This window comes from Carcharhinus amblyrhynchos, chromosome 2, assembly GCF_965287045.1.
Source record: "Carcharhinus amblyrhynchos chromosome 2, sCarAmb.v2.hapA, whole genome shotgun sequence".
In the NCBI taxonomy this organism is placed as follows: Eukaryota; Metazoa; Chordata; class Chondrichthyes; order Carcharhiniformes; family Carcharhinidae; genus Carcharhinus; species Carcharhinus amblyrhynchos.
The window spans coordinates 114,432,501-114,453,233 of record NC_137325.1 but is presented as its reverse complement, the minus strand read 5'-3'; the positions used below and the strand labels follow the sequence as shown (position 1 = coordinate 114,453,233).

At 44.1% G+C, this 20,733-nt stretch overlaps 1 protein-coding gene across 1 annotated transcript in view; it reads right to left on the bottom strand.

Moving 5' to 3' along the window:
• The window catches only part of gpr158a (G protein-coupled receptor 158a), a 454,718-nt gene that overhangs the window by 148,707 nt on the left and 285,278 nt on the right, over positions 1-20,733 (bottom strand). Inside the window, exon 5 of the mRNA XM_080211391.1 lies at positions 6,753-6,821. Coding sequence (XP_080067517.1) covers positions 6,753-6,821 — 69 coding nt within the window. The remainder of the gene's footprint in view (positions 1-6,752; positions 6,822-20,733) is intronic.

The window sequence follows — 20,733 nt, the reverse complement described above, 5'->3', positions numbered from 1 at the left end:
AAATCTTTATGGCTCACTGGTGGGTTCAGACACACCTGTATCATGATCTGTATAGGTGAGCTGCATTCTAACTCAAACTATGGTATTTTGTGCATTCTAACAATATCCCTTTGAAATTCTTTCCACTGCAGTAGCTGGGGTGAGTGTCTCTGTAACCACGTTTGTGCTCTTTTCTGAAGCTCCAGGCACAAAGATGAATTGTGGCAGGAATGCACCACAGTGCCATGCCATTTTTACTTTTTATTCAATTCATTTGTCAACAACTCCCAATGTCACTTGTTGTAATCGCAACCTTCTCTTTGCCCAACTGTTACGACCTTTCGTTGTTTTGACTCTCCCTTGCTTACTCTCAATCCCGCTCACTCCCTGGTCGCTCACCTTTCCTGACTCAGGTAGCCTGGTGCTTGTCTTCTCAACACACTGTCCCATTCACAGAACTGGCAAGACTACGCATCGCAATCTCGCCAAGACAGTTCCGTTTGTTTACCAGCTCTTTGTCTGAGCACGTGCTCAATACCTCGTTTCTAAAGCATTTTCTTCACAGTCGCCACGTTGCGTTTTTAACAACCCCTGATGCTGGAGTGGGTTGCAACCTGATCAAACCATTGATGGTTTTCACATGCTGTGCAGCATAAACTAACACTGCTCACCCTGTTAGGACTGTACTTAATCTTCTTTCATCCTGGCCATCATATTGTAGCTTTTCTTAAAGATGTCCATGAGCCATCACCATTGTCATTTCAAAGGAGTCATTGCTGCACACCATGTCTTGTACTTATGATATAAGTCTTTGAGCTTATTTGCTGTATAAGATACAGGACACAAATCACTCCAATAGGATTGGGTTGACACTCTGTTGGTTCATATCATTAGAGTTGGCATGTGGAAACAGTCTCTTTTGTTATAAAGCTTGGAGCACGAGCAGTTGTTGTTTGCTCTGCTGCTTAAACAAAAAGTGATGCTGATACTGGAATACGCAATACAGACATCACTTCCCTTTCGGTAATGTATAGGAGGTACACTCATTTCTTTAAAGGCTTATTATAAAACTATGCATTCCGGTCCCACCACTGAATAACCTTCCACCACTGGAAGATTACGGCCAAAGAATCAATTGCAGGCAAACAAGAAAATATAGATAAAGGCATGTGAGAGATGAAACACAAGGAAGAGAAAAAGAGGAAAAGACAAAGCAAAAGGAAGAAGATGAAACAAAGTGAATGGGCATCACAGAAAGGAACAGATCCAGGAAGAAAAAGATGTATGTTATCTCAAATCAGATTATATGTTAACAAGTAAAGGAAGCGCTTTTTTAAAATTCATTTATGGGACATGGGTGTCACTGGCTGGCCAGCATTTATTGCCCATCCCTTGTTGCCTGAGGGCAGTTGAAAGTTAACCACCTTGCTGTAGTTCTGGAGTCACATATAAGCCCGACCAGGTAGTATCACAGAATCCTACAGAGCAAAAGGAAGCCATTCGGACTATCGAGTCTGCACCGACCACAATCCCATCCAGGCCCTATCCCCATAATCCCATGCATTTACCCTAGCTAGTCCCCTGAAACTAAGGGGCAATTTAGCATGGCCAATCCACCTAACTTTGGACTGTGGGAGGCAACTGGAGCACCCGCAGGAAACCCACACAGATAGAGAGAGAATGTGCAAACTCCACACAGACAGTGGCCCAAGCTGGGAATTGAATTCAGGTCCCTGGCACTGTGAAGCAGCAGTACTAACCACTGTGCCACCCTAGATACTACTCACTGAGCAGACAAGCAGCTGACCATTTAAGCAGCGGTTGGATTTGAACACGCACCTTCATAGACTGGAGCCTAATCCAGCGCCTTAGACTAATTGCCACACTACCATGAAAGTAAGGATGAAGGGAGAATTTCTCCTCATAAGCTAATCCCCTCATCTGAAAGAATCAAAGCAATACACGTAAATAATCACAGCGTTTCACAGATTCAATTTACTGATGAGCCAGGTTCGAAACTGTTTCTAGATCTGAATTGTGCATCAGAATGCTGTCTTGGCCCTCTTGATTTTCACCAGCAGCTTTTGGCCATCAACAGGGACCAGTAATGTAGTGGTAACTAGTAACCCTGAGAACCAGGCAGATGCACTGGGGACACAGGTTCAAATCCTACCACAGCAACTGGTGAAATTTAAATCAGTTAATAAATCTGGAACATAAAGTCAGTATCACTCATGGTAACTGCTGTTGATTGTTGTAAAACCTATCTGATTCACTAATGTCCTTTCAAGAAGGCAATCTACCATTCTTATTCAGTCTGGTCTTCATGTGACTCGACCAATAGCAATGTGGCCGATCCTTAACTGCCCTCTGAAATGGCCTAGCAAACCATTCAATTCAAGATGTGGTCAGCATTGAACTGGGAATGGGAACAGTAGGAAGTCTCACAACACCAGGTTAAAGTCCAGGTTTATCTGGCAGCACGAGCTTTTGGAACCCTGCTCCTTCATCAGGTGAGTGAAGAGTTCGATTCACAAATAGGGCTTATATAGATACAGGCTCAATTACAAGATAATGATTGAAATGTGAGTCTTAACAGGTAATCAAATCGTTACAGGTTCAGACAAAGCAAGTGCAATTCAAGGACAATTAGGAATGGGCAATAAATATAAGCTTTATTAACGATGCCCTCACTGTTATGAGAGAAAATCACTGAACTCTGAATCACTGAACTGAGAAGAACGTCAGTGGAGACTTAATGAACAAAATGGCATGTTTTAGTGATTGTTTGTTCATCTGTCTGCATTTACAAAGATGTGCTACTTATATGAGTAGGCAGCACGGTGGCACAGTGGTAGGCACTGCTGCCTCACAGCACCAGGGACTTGATTCCTGGCTTGGGTCACTGCATGTGCGGAGTTTACACATTCTCCCCGTGTCTGTGTGGGTTTCCTCTGGGTGCCCGGGTTTCCTCCCACAGTGCAAAAATCGTACTGGTTTGCTACATTAGTCATGCTAAATTCTCCCCCAGGGTACCTGAACAAGTGCCGGAGTGTGGCAACTAGGGGATTTTCACAGTAACTTCATTGCAATGTTAATGTAAGCCTACTTGTGACATTAATAAATAAACTTTAAACTTTAGGTAGCTTTGATATGGCCAGCTGTAACCTGTGGTAGTAAAACTTGTGTGTTGTCATTACAGGTCCTTAAATTCCACTGCCACTATACCTCTGTGATTCTTTATGTTAACCACAGTTTGAGCCATTTCTGACTAGGAATATCACATTGTAGACACAAATTAAGGCCTTAGTGAGTTCTCTGAAGTTCGTTCCTGTGATCTCTGAAGTTTGTTCATGATTGTACTCAAGGTCTGTCCCAGATTGTCAAAGCGCTTTCTCAACCTTGGACCTCCATAGAATGACAGTATTCATAGGCTGAGAGCATTTGTAAACTGACAGCATTCATAAGACGGTCTCTCCAGCTGAAGATTTGCATAATTGAGCTTGCCAATTCTAGTCACTGATGTAGATTTTTGCTGAATGGTAGATTACTGTATGTATAATGCTTTCTCCGTCCTTAGAAACAACATGGATAAGGGGTTCACAGCAGAGAAACCTGGCTTTATGTGGGTGTAGATCATTGAATGTGGCAGGACAAGTTAAGAGAGTGGTTAATAAAGTTTACAGCAGCCTCGGCTTTATCAATAAGGGTATACGGTACGAAAGCAAGAGAAGATATGTTAAACTTGTATAAAACATTGGCCTCATTGTGTCCAGTTCTGGGCACTACACTTCAGGAAGGATGTGAAGACACTGGAGAGACTGCAGAAAAGATGAACAAGGAATGAGGGATTTCAGTTGTGTAAATTGATTGGAGAGATTTTCCTTGGGGAAAAGAAGATTTGATGGAGGTGGTCAAAAGGATGAGGGGTCTGAACAGGGTAAATACAGAAAAACTGTTCTGAATGGTAGAAGGATTGGGAACCAGATGTTAATAAGGATGGAAAATAGCTGGCAAAAGAAGCAGTGGTGACATGAGGAGCATTTTCTCATGGTGAGTGGTTAGATCTGGAATACACTGTGTGAGAGAGTGATGGAGGCCATTCAAGATGGAATTGGATTATTATCTATCAAGGAAGAATGGCAGGGCAATGGGAAGGAGCAGAGTGGCACTAGGTGAAATACTCCTTCAGAGAACCAGCACAGGGACAAGGGGCTGAATGGCCTTGTGCTGTGCTGTAACAATTCTAGGATTCATTCTATGATCCTATGATAAGTGAGCATGATTGCTCTACACACTTCAGGCAGCTGCAGTGTGAAATAGATACGTCCAAGTGGAAAACAGGTGCATGTAAGTGCATTCTCCTGGCATTATTAAAGGACAGGCAGCTCAGGGGACCTCTACCCATGATATACTGGCTCATCAGCACTGACGTCGACTGCGTTGCCAGATGTGCCTCTTCTTTCACATCACTGCGTAATGCTGGGAAGGTGTCAATTGCTGGGTGGCTGCTTAGTGCTAGCGTGATAATTACAGAGGAAGCTTGATGAATAATGGTGTTTAGGATCCTTCAGCAGGCTGCTGGCCTTGTTCCATGGAAAAAAAAGCCAAAATGATATATGACCAGGATCTAAGTTAACTCACAACTCACAATTTGCTTTTTCAGCACATGGTATAGAGTCATAGAGCCTTACAGCATAGAAAGAGGCCCTTCAGCCCATCATGCCCTTGCTAGCCATCAAGCACCTATCTATTCTAATCTTATTTTTCAGCACTTGGTCCATAGCTTTGTATGCTATGGCATTTCAAGTGCTCATCTAATATGTTAGAGATATGCAGTTTCCATTCATATATTGATGTAAACTATTGGTGAAGGTTTTGTTAGACTGAGCTGTCAATGTTATTTAATGGGAGTGTACTTCAGAGAATCAGGCAGAGATTGGACAGGTACATGGATAGGAATGGTTTAGATGGACACAGGCCAAATGTAGGGAAATGAGACTAGTTCAGTTTAGGAAACCTGGTCGGCACGAACAAGTTAGACCGAAGGGCCTGTTTCCATGCTGTATATCTCTATGATCTCTATGAGATCAATGTGCCTGATTAATGACTGCAAAGTCGTGGAGTGCTGTAATCAGAAATGATGATCTTCACACCTTACTGTCCAAACTGTGCAACCACTGAGCAGAATTGTGCAGCCTCCTCAAGGCGAAGGCAAGGCTGGAAACTGAGGCGCACCATTCACAACCCCATTGACTTCAGCAGGACCGGAAGCTTCTGCCAGTGGAAGGAGCCATGAAATTCTGCCCAATGAGTGAGAGTAAACATCAGGAAAAGAGATTCAAATTGATCTAATGCTGTTTTCGTATCAATAACATTCAATTAATTTGATGTGATATATATCAAAGGGTTCATCATCCCTTCAACCACACACCTCAATGGCATCGAGGCTAATGAGTATTTCTCCTGATGAACTTCACCATCCATTCTTTCTTGGCCCTCCAATTCCACTTCAGGCTTGTCCCAAGGCAGAAACGCAAGATAAAAAAAAACTCACCAGGTTAATTAGACATGTGGGAGATAATATGGCAAGAACCTGTTTCCTCAACAGCAGATATGGAAAAATCACAGGTACATTGCCAGCAACTTTCTAATAAGCATTGCGCATAGATGAAATCCTTACTATACAAGCTCACTCAAAATTCCTGCCACTGCATTTTCATTTAGTCAGCTGCTTGAATAATGGTTTGCCAGAGGGATAATGTCACTGGACTGGTAATCTAGAAGCCTGGGCCAATGTCTTAGAGACAAGGGTCCAACCCCATTGTGGCAAGTGGAAGAATAGTGACGGGACCACAAAACTATTACCGATTATTATAAAAAAAAATCTAACTTTAGGGAAAGAAATCTGCCACCTTTACGCAGCCTGCTATGTGACTCCAGACCTACAGCAATGTGATTGACTCATAACTGAAACAAGGGCAATCAACGTCTTTCAAAAAAGCAATTCAGCTGGCACAGAAGTGCAATAAAGTTGTAATTAAAGCCAAGTCATGATTGGCTGTGTTACTTCGACAAATGAAACAAGCTCAGTAAGTGCAACAAAGCTGATAAAATAAACAAATAACATTGTAAACTCCAGAATTGCACTCCTAGCCTGCTGCTTGTCAAAGAATGTATCAAAACGAGAAAATATCAACAATTTCAGAAGAATGGGACAGATGAACTTGAACATACAAAACCATGAAGTAAAAACATATTTTAAATAGCTGTATCGAAATTTGTGTCTCTCTCGCCTGCAAAATGTTGCTGTGCAGTATGACAAAGTATTATTACATACATATCCTGATGCAAATGTCTATGTTATAACAATTTAACAGGTTGGTAAAAAGACTAGGATGCAACACAGCCAAGCAGAGTAAATAGCAATTGAGTTTGGTCATTTGCATTAGCTGTCACATGTACACAGAATACCAATTATAGTAAATTAAGTTTGTGACACTTTGCTAGTGGAAAGCAATGCAGCGTTGCAAATGCATGCTGTTAAAACAGCACCAAAAGAAATGTAAATGTGACTGGCCATTTATTTTTTGGTATCACTTCAACACCTGGGCAGCTTGCCATGTATTGGAAAAGTGCTGGCAGTGAGAATGGCTCCAGTCAGACTATTTCATTAGAGTTATATTTGGGTGTCTATCTGTCCATAGATCAAAACCTTTCTTACAGTACTTACACTGAGTCATGGACTTGAGCATGAATCATTAAACACTTACTGGAAAATACAGAAGCAAAGCTCCAAAAAGAATTGTCTCCAGCAACACCAAACCTGACGCTCTGATACTCTGAAAGAAAAAGAAATTCACACAGTTGTTAGAGATCACTGTGAACAGGTTTACAAAAAATGGCACCTAAAGCAAAATAACAATTTACAAAAAAGATTCTAATGTTCTTGTGAAGAAACATCAATTTGTCCATGTTGAATATTGTGTTTAATTTAGATTAAGAGCCATATTATAAAATAGTGTGAATAACAAAACAAGATACTGACAGATCATTTCTACCATGTCCAACACTGCACCAGAATTTTCTGATATTCCACATTTTTGATCTCTTTCGGATTTTTTATCCTGTATTGTTGACAACCACCTTTGTTATTTTTAAACCAGGACGATAAATTGGATAAAGACCAAAGGCAGGGACTGCTATATGTGATGGACCTGTGGCCACCAGTTGCAATGCAGGAATCATGCAAACCTCACATCGACTTCTCATTTACATGAATGCAGCATTCAACCAGCACAAAACACGCAGTTGCGCACTTGAGCAAGGGGTGAACAATTGTTAGAAGCAAGAACAAGTTCAAGCTAGCCTATGCTACTTGAAGCAAACCTAAACCTCTTACAGGGCAGGTGTATTTTGGCTTGAGAAGGGGTTAGCTTCACTGCAGCAGTCATTTGTACCTTGGAAATACACAGGAATGGTTCAACTTGGCAGGGAGTACGTACAGGCTTTAATGTTCCCTGATCAGCACTGGAGTTCTTGGTGGAAGAGGTGGACAGGAAGAGAGAGGGGTTCTATCCACATTGAGCCAGGGAGGCCGTCCAGGCAAACCTGGAGTTGTCAATGTCAGGAGCGAAAGGAAGGGTAATCTGTCCCTCTGTAAAATCCACCCCAGTGACGCACTTCCCTCTCTCTTGTAGGATGCAGAGAAAGACTGGCACTGTTGCTTGTCCTTATCCCAAAGGTGGACCTGATGTTGCCATCGCTGCAATGACTGAGGCTGTGGCCAGTAATTGGGTTGAAATGTCTAAATATTCCTACCAAATCCTTCTTTTCACATCCTACCAACCCCTGTTTAAACACACTCTTCTGATTTATGTAAGCACACACCTCTTGTTTTCCCTCTCTTCCTTCACTGCAAACTTAGCCATGTAACTTTCACCAAAGATGTCAGCAAGTCAGGCAGTGGTACAGGGATGTGAAATGCACAGAGAAGAAGGAACTGATGATGAAGAAACACCATTACTCAATTGCACACCAGCTGAGATAGAGATACTTAAGACGGCAGAAAAGAGGTGGAACCTCCACATTTTGAGTCAACAAGCATAAGGGCTGTAGACAGGCCGGTGGACTAGGTAGTGCTGTTGCCAGCTCGCTGGAGGTTAAGGTCATTCAGGAGACCTATTGCAAGGAATCAAGATGGGTAATTCAACATGGCGGTGCATAGATAAGTACTGATAGGTATCTATAAAGATGGTGGTATACTGGCAGGCCTGTGTTGGAGGAGCTTGGGGAAGTCCGGCACAAACTTGGCACATGGCCTTCTGCAGAGTTTGGAGCCCGATCTTCCTATACTGTGGTGGTGGTGGCACGTGCAGACCTAACCATGCTGCAGCATCTGATGGCCAGTATCTCAGCTTCCATTTCCACATAAGCTACCCAGTGTTTGAGTGCTGCAGTGAAAACTCAGGGTAAAACCAGGAAAATGCCACACAAGTTCAGACTGTTATCATCATGATTGCCGATACCAGGGTGGGAAGGGGTTTGTGCTGTATTACAGCAGTTCAGCAAATTGTCTTCCAACAGATTAAAATATTTCTTGAGGTGTGTTATGTATGCGGTGGTGGGGGGGGGGGAATCTCCTTAAAGGAAACAGGTCATGTGACCGGGATGTGGGATGAGCTGATCGGGAACTGCCCTGAAAGAGCAGTTGTCGTTTGGAGTGCGGAGCGAGTAAGACTGAATAAAGTTCTGTGTTCCCTGATGCCTGGATGTGGAATAGTTAGAACCATAGAACCACAGAAATTACAGCTCAGAAACAGGCATTTTAGCCCTTCTTGTCTGTGCCGAACCATTTTTTGCCTAGTCCCACTGACCTGCACTTGGACCATATCCCTCCACATCCCTCTCATCCATGAATCCGTCCAAGTTTTTCTTAAATGTTAAAAGTGACCCCGCATTTACCACTTTATCCGGCAGCTCATTCCACACTCCCACCACTCTCTGCGAGAAGCCCCCCAATATTCCCTTTAAACTTTTCTCCTTTCACCCTTAACCCATGCCCTCTGTTTTTTTCCTCCCCTCAGTGCAAAAAGCCTGCTTGCATTCACTCTTTCTATACCCATCAAAATCTTATGCACCTCTATCAAATCTCCCCTCATTCTTCTATGCTCCAGTTCTTGAGGAGATCCCTCAGTACAAAGGAATATAACAAGGTGTTGCCCTGGGGAAGTGACAGTGGCTCTGGGGACCTCCTATCCGCTCTCAGCAAGATAATATTTGCCCTTCCAACACTGTCACTTCTCCAAACAATCAGCCTGGCATCGGCTGCTGCTGTCCATGTCAAGTTCATGCTGCTTGAAGCTGGGGCCTCTGGGGGCACAGTTGTGTGACGTCACCCTGCAAGGCCATCTGCAGTGCCACCCACAGCAAACCACCAGCCACACTGCGACCACTGGCATAACACTGGATAGAAGCACTTGGAAAGGAGAAGGCAAACAGGATGCAAGTATGAAAGGTATGCACAAGGTCGATTAACTGATGCAATATTGAACAGTTTGTTTAATAATGTTGGTTTGGAATGGTAGTTTTATGGAGTCTTTTTAATGTGGCCAAGTAGTGATGGTCCTTAATGGAGACAAGGTTGAATGGGGAATTGGGAGTGTGCTCAGCGATACCATTGTCAGATGAGATGGTCATGGTCAGTTGGCAGGAATGGTGATACCTCTTCCCTCTCCTCTTCTCCATTCTCCTCAGCTGATAGCTGTATACCTGTTGCAGAGTCTGTAAGCTCATGGTGCATTTCTCTAGGGTGCGACAGGCAGACCGTGATGAATCGTAATACATGCTGTGGAAGTGCTCCTCCAGAATGGCCCAGTCATTAAGCATCCCGGTTGTCAGCTCGATGGCATTTTGGACTGCGGCACATCTCTCATTATTTGCATGTTGCCTGTGTGTGATCTTTAATACATCTGAGTCATGAGGCAAGTGATCAGTTGATTGTCCTTGTTGCACAGTCTGGCTTGACATGGTGGCTCAAATATGGATGCCCCAGCTAGTGTAGAGCAAAGGTATTATGTTTACTGCCGGGATATGGGTCATTTCCCTGCACGATGTGCATGCACACCAACTGTACAAGTGGGAGTCAACCCCACTTGTGTGCAGTATCAATGTTTCTTTAATTTGCACTGAATGGTTCTTTAAGATTGTCACACAGCCATACATGCACACATCTTAAAGGAAACATTGGTTGTGCGCAGTCATTTGTTCCCTGGGTGGGAAATTGCAAATTGCTGAGTGACAGCAGACCCACACAGCTTAGAGGGAACACTGAATGACACCCTGCACCATGCAATACCCCTTATCCCAACAAAGTCCTGTATATTTTCCACTTTCCTCCCTCTGGTCAGAGAGAAAGCAATGTATTCACTTCTTCTGGCATGTAGAATGTAGATCAGTTCTGGAAAATGGAAAATATTAGAAATGTTGCCTGTTGCAGCCTGGAAGGAATCCCAACACTAAGGCACTTGTGGTCACGGTAATATTGACTGTCACTGGCAGCACCGACTACCTCCTGTTCTGAGTGGCAGGTTTGCCCGGAACAGATGGCAAACTTCAGCGAGTGCCTCTTTTGTGAGATGGAGACAGGCTGCACTTTGCTCTTCGCTGACAGAGAAGGAAGAGAATCATTCCTTGAAGATGGTGGGAGGTATGACCTTCCTCTGAGAGCCCTGCTCCCCATCCTCTCGGCGAGTGGCTCGTCCGGCTGGGAGGTGGCTCTGCTCGTTTGCCCTGTGGTGCTGTCAACCGAGAACGACAGTAGCTACTGGGAGCGAGTGTTCTGAGCAGAATCCTTGAAGGCAACACCACTCCCTGTAACATTCACCCAACTTTAAACAGCAATGCAAATCTCACAGTATTTCCAGAAACGCAGACAGAGCCAATAGTAACCAATCATCAACTACAGTGAAAGTAATTGATGATTCTTTTAAATAGCACTGGTGGAGTGTTCCTCCTGCTGCTGAAAGCATTTTTCTTATTCATTCATGGTATGTGGCTGTCGCTGGTTGGGCCCGCACTTATTGCCTAAACCCTAATTGCCCTTGAAGTGAATGGTTGGCTTGCTAGACCACTGCAGAGGATATTTAAGTTTCAACCACATTGCTATGGCTCTGGAGTCACATGTAGGCCAGACCAGGTAAGGATGGCAGATTTCCTTCCCTATAGGACATTAGTGAACCAGGTGAGCTTTTATGACGATCAACAATGGTTCCACGGACTTTTAATTCCAGGTGTTTTATTGAATTCAAATTTCATTATTTGCGATAGTGGGTTTTGAACCTGGGTCTCCAGAGGATTACCTTGGGACTCTGGATCACTAGCCCACTGGCACCATTCTGCCTGATGTTCAGCAAGTTCCCTGCAAGTTTCCCCCCAAGCCACTCACCATTCTGACTTGAAAACATATCGTAGTCGCTGGGCCAAAATCCTGAAGTTCCCTCCCTAATGGGTCAACCCACAGAACGTGGACTGCAGCGATTCAAGAAGGCAGCTCACCACCACCATCTCAAGGACAACTAGGGATGGGCAATAAATGCTAGTTAGCCACATCCCACGAAGGAATAAAAGAAGCTGCCTGAGGTTCAGCAAGGACATTAGCTGGAGTGTTGAGGTCAAAAATGGCACAGTTGCAGTAAAATCATCTGCCACAAACTGCTTACTCCTCATACTTCCAATTCAGACTCCTAATGCCTGTGCTAACAGCCTCACCAAAATGGTGTCCAGCATTAACAACACTGCAAGTGTATTACCCAAAGTGACATCCAAAGAACTAAAATTCAGTCCAAATCTCTATGGTATGCATCTTAAAACTAATTGGATTTGTCTATTTCCATTCCTGATGATTCCTAAGCGTAAAGGTCTGAGATGCATGAAGAAAACATAATAGCTTTTCACGAAAAAAATCACAACACATTCAAAATATATTCAGGGAGATGGTGGAACAGTGATCTTTAGAGGAACCAAATGCAGCAGCAGGATTTACATAGCATGCCCAAAAGTTTTATTACAATTAAGTCAATGCAAAAATAAATAGTCAGAGAATAAAATGAGGCTAAAAAGAAAGAGCAAAAGCAGAAGGAGATCCTAATTTTGAAAGCTGGCATGTGATCAGATTACATCATGTACATAGAAAGTCAATTTGCATCAAATGTAAAATTTTTTAGATTAAGAAGTCAGCGAAAAGAGGGATTCAAACTCCCAGGCAGTAAGCCAATGGAACATTAGGGCAGTGGTAGTGACTTTTGCTTCAATGTTCCCTTTAGAATGCATTAATACAAACAGGGTTTGATGTTTAATTCCAGCTTCAATGGGCTTGAGCTACTAACATTCAAATTAAGCCAATGCAAGTCATCCCCTTCAGCCTTACTTTAATGCATCAATTCTCAAGTTATAAATCTTTAAAGTGCGAGAATTGTTAACAGGTAACAGGTTGGAAATATTTATGTAGTTCCACAATTCCTGCTGCATTGTACAACTAAATGTGGGTCATGTCTCTGTCCCCATCACTATCAAGGTGGGTGCATTGAAATAACTAGATGGATGTTTGTATCAATTCTTTTTGGTTGTTTTCATTATGTTCTACAGAAACAAATTCCTCTAACTGCTCGATATTCAAACATTCATTTTGCATTTACAAAAAATGAGGCATTTATTTCCATGTATGTCTGCCATCTACAAGGTACAAGTCGGGAGTGTGACTCCCTGAGAAATGTCTCAGTGTCATGGCTTTTAATCATAGAATCTCTACACTGCAGAAAGAGACCATTGGACCCATCAAGCTGCACTGACAACAATCTCACCCAGGCTCTATCCTCATAACCCTACATATTTATCTTGCTAATCCCCCCGATACTAAGGGGCAATTTAGCATGGCCAATGCACCTCACCAGCACACCTTTCGGACTATGGGACGAAACTGGAACACCCGGAGGAAACTGACACAAACGCGAGGAGAAAGTGCAAACTCCACACTGACAGTCAGCAAAGGCCGAGAATCGAACCCGGGTCCCTGATGCTGTGAGGGAGCAGTGCTAACCACTGTGCCACTGTGACGCCCAACAGTTTTCTGAGAGAAGAGGCAAGAGTTTTACCAACTTAACCAAACTGACACTTTTAAAAGAAAGATGTGCATTTATATAGTGCCATTCATGACCATCAGATGTCTCAAAGGCCTCACAGCCAATGAAGTGCTTTTGAAGGCTATTGTAATTTGACATGTAATTGTTGTTATAATGTAGGAAACACAGCAACCAATTTGTACATAGCAAGTTTCCTGCTTAGAAAGCCTGAGTTTAACGTCAAACAGCATGGAAGGGTCCCGTGCCAAATGGATTTCTGCAGGTCTTAGAATCCATTTGTCCAGCATGAATAGGGTGGCCAATTCCATTTGCACATTTATCCAGAAGTGGACTGCTCTCCACTCAGCTACAGCTCCAAGAAGCTCAACAGCAGCTAGGAAAATGTTCCATTGGCATCCCATCCACCATTTCAAACATTAACTCCCTTTAATGGACAGTAACAGCAGAGTGTACCATCTACAAGATGAAGTGCAGTAATAACTTATCAAGGCTCCTTTGACAGCATCTGCTAAACCCATGATCTCTACCACCGAGAAGAACAGCAGGGGCAGCAGGCTCATGTAGAACATCACCATTTGCAAGATCTCCTCCAAATCACGTACCTTCCTAATTTGGAACTGTTCTGCTGTTCCTTCACTGAGTCAAAAACCTGGAACTCTTTTCTATACAGCACTGTGGGTGCACTTGCACCACATGACAATTCTATGAACTCACTTTCAATGGCCAAGGCACTCCTCCAGGAATGACACTTATCACAGGTATCAAAACCAAAACATGGTCCAGCGAGAAATGAACTCCATTGTGTGTTTCATAGAATCTCTATAGTACAGAAGGAGTCCAATCAGCCCATCAAGTCTGCACAGACTCAATCTTACCAAGCATCCCACCATCCCACCCTGTCCCTGAGACCCAACGTATTTATCCCATAAATCCCCGTAACCTTTACATCCACGTAACCAGTACATCTGTGGACTGTGGAAGGAAACCGGAGCACCCGAAGGAAAGCCATGCAGACACAAGGAGAACTTGCAAACTGTATATAGACAGTCATTCAAGGCTGGAATATGAACCCTGGGTCCCTGGAGCTGTGAGGCAGCAGTGCTAACCACTGTGCCACCCAGGTTTTAGGTGGTGCATTGACACTTGGCGCTAATGTTGCCCTGGAAGAAGGTGCTGGTAATGAAGGTCCACACTACACAATGTTCAACCAGCTATTTGATTATGTATGTCTATTAACTGTGCACTGTGCACCAGTAGGCAGGCATTGGCTTGGTCACTGAGAAGTAGATACTGAAAGAGCAGCAAGCTGGAGCATGAGAGAGCAAACATTTAAAAATGTGCTTGTAAATAAAGCCACTTGGCCCATCTACAATCTCCAACAATCAGGGCATATACCTATTAATATTCACAGCACCACCCTACACTCACATATTTAGCACTGCTGCCAGCCTCACACCCACATCTCGGCTTGGCAACTACACACCCAGGCAGATTACAAGAGCACTGCCACTCTCCTAGGGTGCTGCCTCAGTAATCCTGGTAATCTGCTGTGAGACTCTACAAGTGCCTTTGCATGCTGTAATCCAGTACCATGAGGGCAGCAGTATGAGATTCCACTGCAGCACTGAGACTCTGGCTGGCTTTTGCTTGTGCTGTAATGCAAGCTGAGATCAGGGCTGTCAGATACTACATGATGGTTGAGGCTACAAATGTGCAAATGGAATTCCTTCCATGCTGCCAGGAATGGGTTCCAAGATCTGCGCTAATCCCTTTTGGTGCTGGACTCTTCCACTTGCTTTGACATTAAACACAGGCCTTCTGGCTGGTTGTCGGAGGTTGCCATGTAGAAGTTGGTTGCTGTGTTCCCAACATTAAAACAGTGACAAGTCTTCATAAGTACTTCATTGGTCGTAAAGCATTGTCATGAAAGAGCCCTTATAAATACAAGACTTTCTTTTCAAAATGTCAGCTTGGTTTATTTGGTCACTTTTTTTTGCCACAGTTTCAGAAGATTGCTGATTAAAAGCCACTGGAAGTCATAGAATCATAGAGGTTTACAGCATGGAAACAGGCCCTTCGGCCCAACTTGTCCATGCCTGCCCTTATTTTAACCCCTAAGCTACTCCCAACTGCCCGCATTTGGCCCATATTCCTCCATAACCATGTAAACCTTTTTTAAAAGACAAAATTATACCTGCCTCTATTAGTACCTCTGGCAACTTGATCCAGACATTCACCACCCTCTGTGTGAAAAGATTGCCCCTCTGGACCATTTTGTATCTCTCCCGTCTCATCTTAAACCTATACCTTCTAGTTTTAGACTTCAATACCTTTGGGAAATAGTATTGACTGTATAGCTGATCTATGCCCCTCATTATTTTGTAGAGTTCTTTAAGGTTACCCCTCAGCTCCTACGCTGCAGAGGAAAAAGTCCTAGTCTATCCAGCCTCTCCTTATAACCCAAACCACCAAGTCTTAGTAGCATCCTAGTAAAACTTTTCTGCACTCTTTCTAGTTTAATAATATTATTTCTATAATAGGGTGACCAGAACTGTACACAGTATTCCAAGTGTTGCCTTAACAATGTCTTGTACAACTTCAACAAGACATCCAAACTCCTGTATGCAAGGTTCTGATCAATGAAACCAAGCATGCTGAATATTTTCTTTACCACTCGGTCCACCTATGACTCCACTTTCAATGAGCTGTGAGCTTTACCCCTAGATCCTTTTGTCCTATAACTCTCCCCAGTGCCCTACCATTAACTGAATAAGTCCTGCCCTGGTTCCATCGATCAAAATGTATCACCTCGCGTTTATCTAAATTAAACTCCATCTGCCAATCATCAACCCATTGTCCCAACTGATCAAGATTTCATTGCAATTGGAGATAACCTTCTTCACTGTCCAGTCTGCCATCAATCTTGGTATCATCTGCAAACTTACTACCATGCCAACTAAATTCTCATCCAAATCATTAATATAAATGACAAGTAACAGTGGACCCAGCACCAATCCCTGAGGCACACCACTGATCACAGATCTCCAGTTTGAAAAACAACGCTCTATAACCACCCTTTGGCTTCTGTCATCAAGCCAATTTTATATCCATTTGGCTACCTCACCCTGGATCCCGTGAGATTTAACTTTATGCAACAACCTACCATGTGGTACCCTGTCAAAGGCCTTGCTAAAGTCCATGTATACAACATCAACTGCACTGCCTCATCTACCTTCTTGATTACCCCTTCAAAAAACTCAGTCAGATTTGTGAGGCATGATTTTCCACTCACAAAGCCATGCTGACTGTCCTTAATTAGTGCTTGAGTCTCTAAGCACCTGTAGATCCTGTCTCTCAAAGTACCTTCTAACAACTTACCCACTGCAGATGTGAGGCTCACAGGCCTGTAATTCCCAGGCTTTTCCCTGCAGCCCTTCTAAACAAAGGAACAACATTTGCCACCCTCCAAACTTTATACCTCACCTATGACTATCGATGATTCAAATATCTCTGCTAGGGGACTCGCAATGTCCTCCCTAGCTTCCCACAGTGTCCTGGGATACACTTCACCAGGTCCCAATGAGACTCCAATGTATTAGTTCAGGAGTGCTGCACTGTCAGAGACACAATTTTTAGGATGATAAATGTTTAGAGGGATCCTATGACAGTGCTTCAAAGAAAATTAAGGAGTAATGTCAGTGTCCTGGCCAATATGCATCCTTCCATGAGCATCATCAGTGTGGCAGAGTGAGCAGTGGCATGGTGGCACAGTGGTTAGTACTACTGCCTCACAGTGCCAGGGACCTGGGTTCAATTCCTGGCTTGGGTGACCGTCTGTATGGTGTTTGCACGTTCTCCCTGTTTTTGCGTGGGTTTCCTCCGGGTGCTCTGGTTTCATCCCACAGTCTAAAAATGTGCGGATTAGGTTGATTGGCCATATTAAATTAATGCTTTGTGTGTGAGGAATGTGGGGGAATTGGTAAAGTAAATATGTGGGGTTACAGGGCTATGGCCTGGGTGGGGTTGTTGTCAGTGTAGGCTGGATTAGCTGAATGGCCTCCTTTTGCATTCTATGATTCTAGGATTTTTGACTTTGTTGCAATATCTCCACTTTCACACTTATCTCTGACCTAATGTCTTGCTTCAGCCCTTCTTAAACAGTGCAAAATTTATCACATTTCTCCCTCTCTGTAACTCTGAAGAAGAGTCAGATGGACTTGAACAGTTAACCCTGTTCCTCTCTCCACAGATGCTGCCAGAGCTGCTGAGTGTTTCCAGCATTTTCTGGTTTTTACTAAAACACATTGCCTACTTATCCATTCAGCTTCTGACCTTGTTGCAAATTCATTTCTGCTACTGATTGTATAGAACTAACTGAACTTCAAAAGTAATTCATTGGATAGGAAATTCTTCAGAATAGCTGGAAGATGTGATCAACAACAATATAAATAGATTCTATTTCTTCAAAGTAACACAAATGCTTAAAAATACTGTTTGCGTGTATGGATCTGTGGATGAGTGCATAAACTTTGTCATTGTGCCTTTATGCAACACAGATGGGCCTCATCTGGAGTATTATGTTCAATTCTGGGCACAGACTTTAGAAAGGATGCCAAGGCCTTAGAGAGCGTGCAGAAGAGAATTTACTAGAATTGTTCGAGGGATGATCAGATTGATGAAGCTGGGAGTTATTCTCCTAAGAACATATGAAGAGATGGCCAAGATTTAAGTATTTTGAGAGAGGTGGTCAAAATTAGTTTTTTAAGTTTTAAAGTTTATTTATTAGCATCACAAGTAGGCTTTCATTAACACTGCAATGAAGTTACTGTGAAAATTCCCCAACCCACCACACTCTAGCACCTCTCCGGGTACACTGAGGAAGAATGTAGCATGATCGATGCACCTAACCAGCACGTCTTTTGGACTGCGGGGTGAAACCGGAGCACCCGGAGGAGACCCGTGCAGACACAGAAAGAACATGCAAACTCCAAACAGTGACCCAAGCTGGGAATCGAACCCAGGTCCTTGGCGCTATGAGGCAGCAGCGTTAACCACAGTGCCACCCCAATTTTGATAAGGTAAATAAGGAGAAACTGTTTTTCAGGGGAAGAAGGGTCAGGGAGTTGAAGACACATGTTTAAGATGACTGGCAAAAGGACCAGAGGTCAACTTCAGGAAAGAGATATCCATACGGCAAATAGTGATCTGAAATGTACTGCCTGAAAGGTTGGCAGAAGCTGATTCAATAGTAACTTTCAAATCCAAACTAGATAACTTGAAAGGGCTATGGGAAAAGAAGGAGTAAGAACTGTTGGATAGCCAACACAGACTATGAAAGGTTGAATGGTTTCCTTCTCGGCTGTACCATTCCTTTAATCTGTGAACATTTCGGGTTGGTAAGACAGTGCTACCTCTCTATGTAGCAGCTGCGAAGTCTAGCAAAAGAAATTCACTGAAGAAAAATACATTCTTGTGAATGTTGAAGGAGTCGTGCAAGAATTCAGTAACATAAAGCCAGGTCTTTGTCAGAACTGCACCTTGTCAAGTTTGTTTTGTTCCAGATCATGCAAAGAGCAAATCAATGGCAGTCAGAGACACAGATAAGTTTATTTATTAGTGTCACAAGTAGGTTTACATGCAATGACATTACTGTGAAAATCCCCAAGTCACCATACTTTGGCGCCTGTTCAGGTACACTGGGGAGATTTTAGCATGGCCAATGCACCTAACCTGCACATCATGTGGGAGGACTCCGGAGCACCCAGTGGAAACTCACACAGACCCAGGGAGAATGTGCAAACTTCACACAGACAGTGACCCAAGCTGGGAATCGAATCCGAGTCCTTGGCGCTGCAAAGCAGCAGTGCTAACCACTGTGCCACTGTGCTGCCTTGATCATGGTAAGCTTAAAGTTGTTAGAATAGATCAGGTGCTATTAAAAATCAGAAACCCCAGTGATCTTAATAATGAATGGTTAAATCAATGATTCTCCCCGACTCCGTGGGTCTCCCTGCCCAAGATTTTGAGAGTAATCAGCTCTGTGTCAGAAATGGATGCAGAGTTGATTCAATAATATAACTGCAATTTGCACCTTAACAGCATGCCTGGGACTGAAATCTCTGGGCCAGCTGGCTCTCCCCCAACAACCCCCCACCCAATCCTCTACTAGGAGTTGTTCACTCCAGCCGGATTCACAACTGTTCCCCACTAGCAGGGAGCTGGCGGTCTGACCCCCCTCCCTGGAGTGAAGAAAGGCCACTGAGGCACCCCCCCCTAGGAGGTAAGGGGTAAGGGCAGTGCTCCTTGGGCAGTGCCAGGGCACCAAGCTGGCACTGCCCAAAGGGAAACTGGTAATGCCCAAGGGGCACCTTGGCATTGCCTACTGGGCATCAGGTAGTGCCAAGGGCATGGGTCCTATTGGGGGCCTAATTGGTGGGTGTGGGGGTTCCCAGTGTCACATTGCCAGAGGATCGCAGGCAGAGGGAGGGAAAGAAGATCGGGGCTGGCCATCTGGGTTGAGGGGCTTGCAGGGGTCGATGCTACGGGGAGGGGGATCGGGGCTGCAGGAGGGCAGGATTGGGACTGTTGGGAGGAGATGGAGGGGCAGGTACAGGGAACATGGACCTCAGTGGCAAGATGAACGGTGATGCCTCATAACTTCACTGCAGCACATCTGGTCTGCGAGGTAGAGAGGCCACGATGGCTCCCTGATCCTTTCACACCACACTGTCTGGGAAGGGGAGGCAAGAGTGCTCGGGCAATGAGGATACCAGAAAAGCATTACTCATGGTATGTCTCTGCAAGCCTTATCCCTCAGTCTGCATGGGCTCACCGCTCTGGAAGGTACTGTCCCAGAACTATTCTGGACAACCTGAAATGCAGTCACACTATGTGGATAATTTTTAAAACTGGAAACATGAGAAAGATCATTGCTCTCAGCCTCATCTTCTTTCCTTGTTTTTATTCATTTGTTTACAAAATGTGGACATCACTGGCTAGACCAGCATTTGTTGCCCATTCCTTTTCCCCTTGATGGTGATGAGCTGTAGAAATACTGAGGCACAATAGGAGAGAGAGAGAGAGAGAGAGAGAAGGCAAGAGGGGGTCGGTCTGACACCAAGAACATGATGGACCTTAAGGCACAGGCAGCCCAGCTGGCAGGGCTGGCTCAGGACAGAGCCTGCAGGGGTGGACACATCGAGTTGCAGCCTGCATCCAGTAAGGATCCATGCATGCCATTGAAACCTAAAGGTCACGTACATGTGCCTTCATGTTGGAGGCAACTCCTTCAGTCACCCGCTCTCTTCTCCCTGATTTACAGGTGGCAGCAGGAAGAGACCGAGGGAATATGCCCTGTTTAACAGTCACATCAGCCCACAGAGGACTGGGGAGGAGGAACGCTGGCATCTCCACACCTCGGGCTGAAGCACTGGAATTTCCTCCCTAACCCCACCTCTCCTTCTTCTTTTAAGAAACTCCTAAAGATCAACCTCTTTAATTAAGTCCTTGGCCATGTGCCCAAATAAATCCAAATTTGACCCTGCATCAAATTTTGTTTGATAACTCCTTTGAGGTGTTCCTTTATTCAAAGGGACCATATAAATGCAAATTGTGG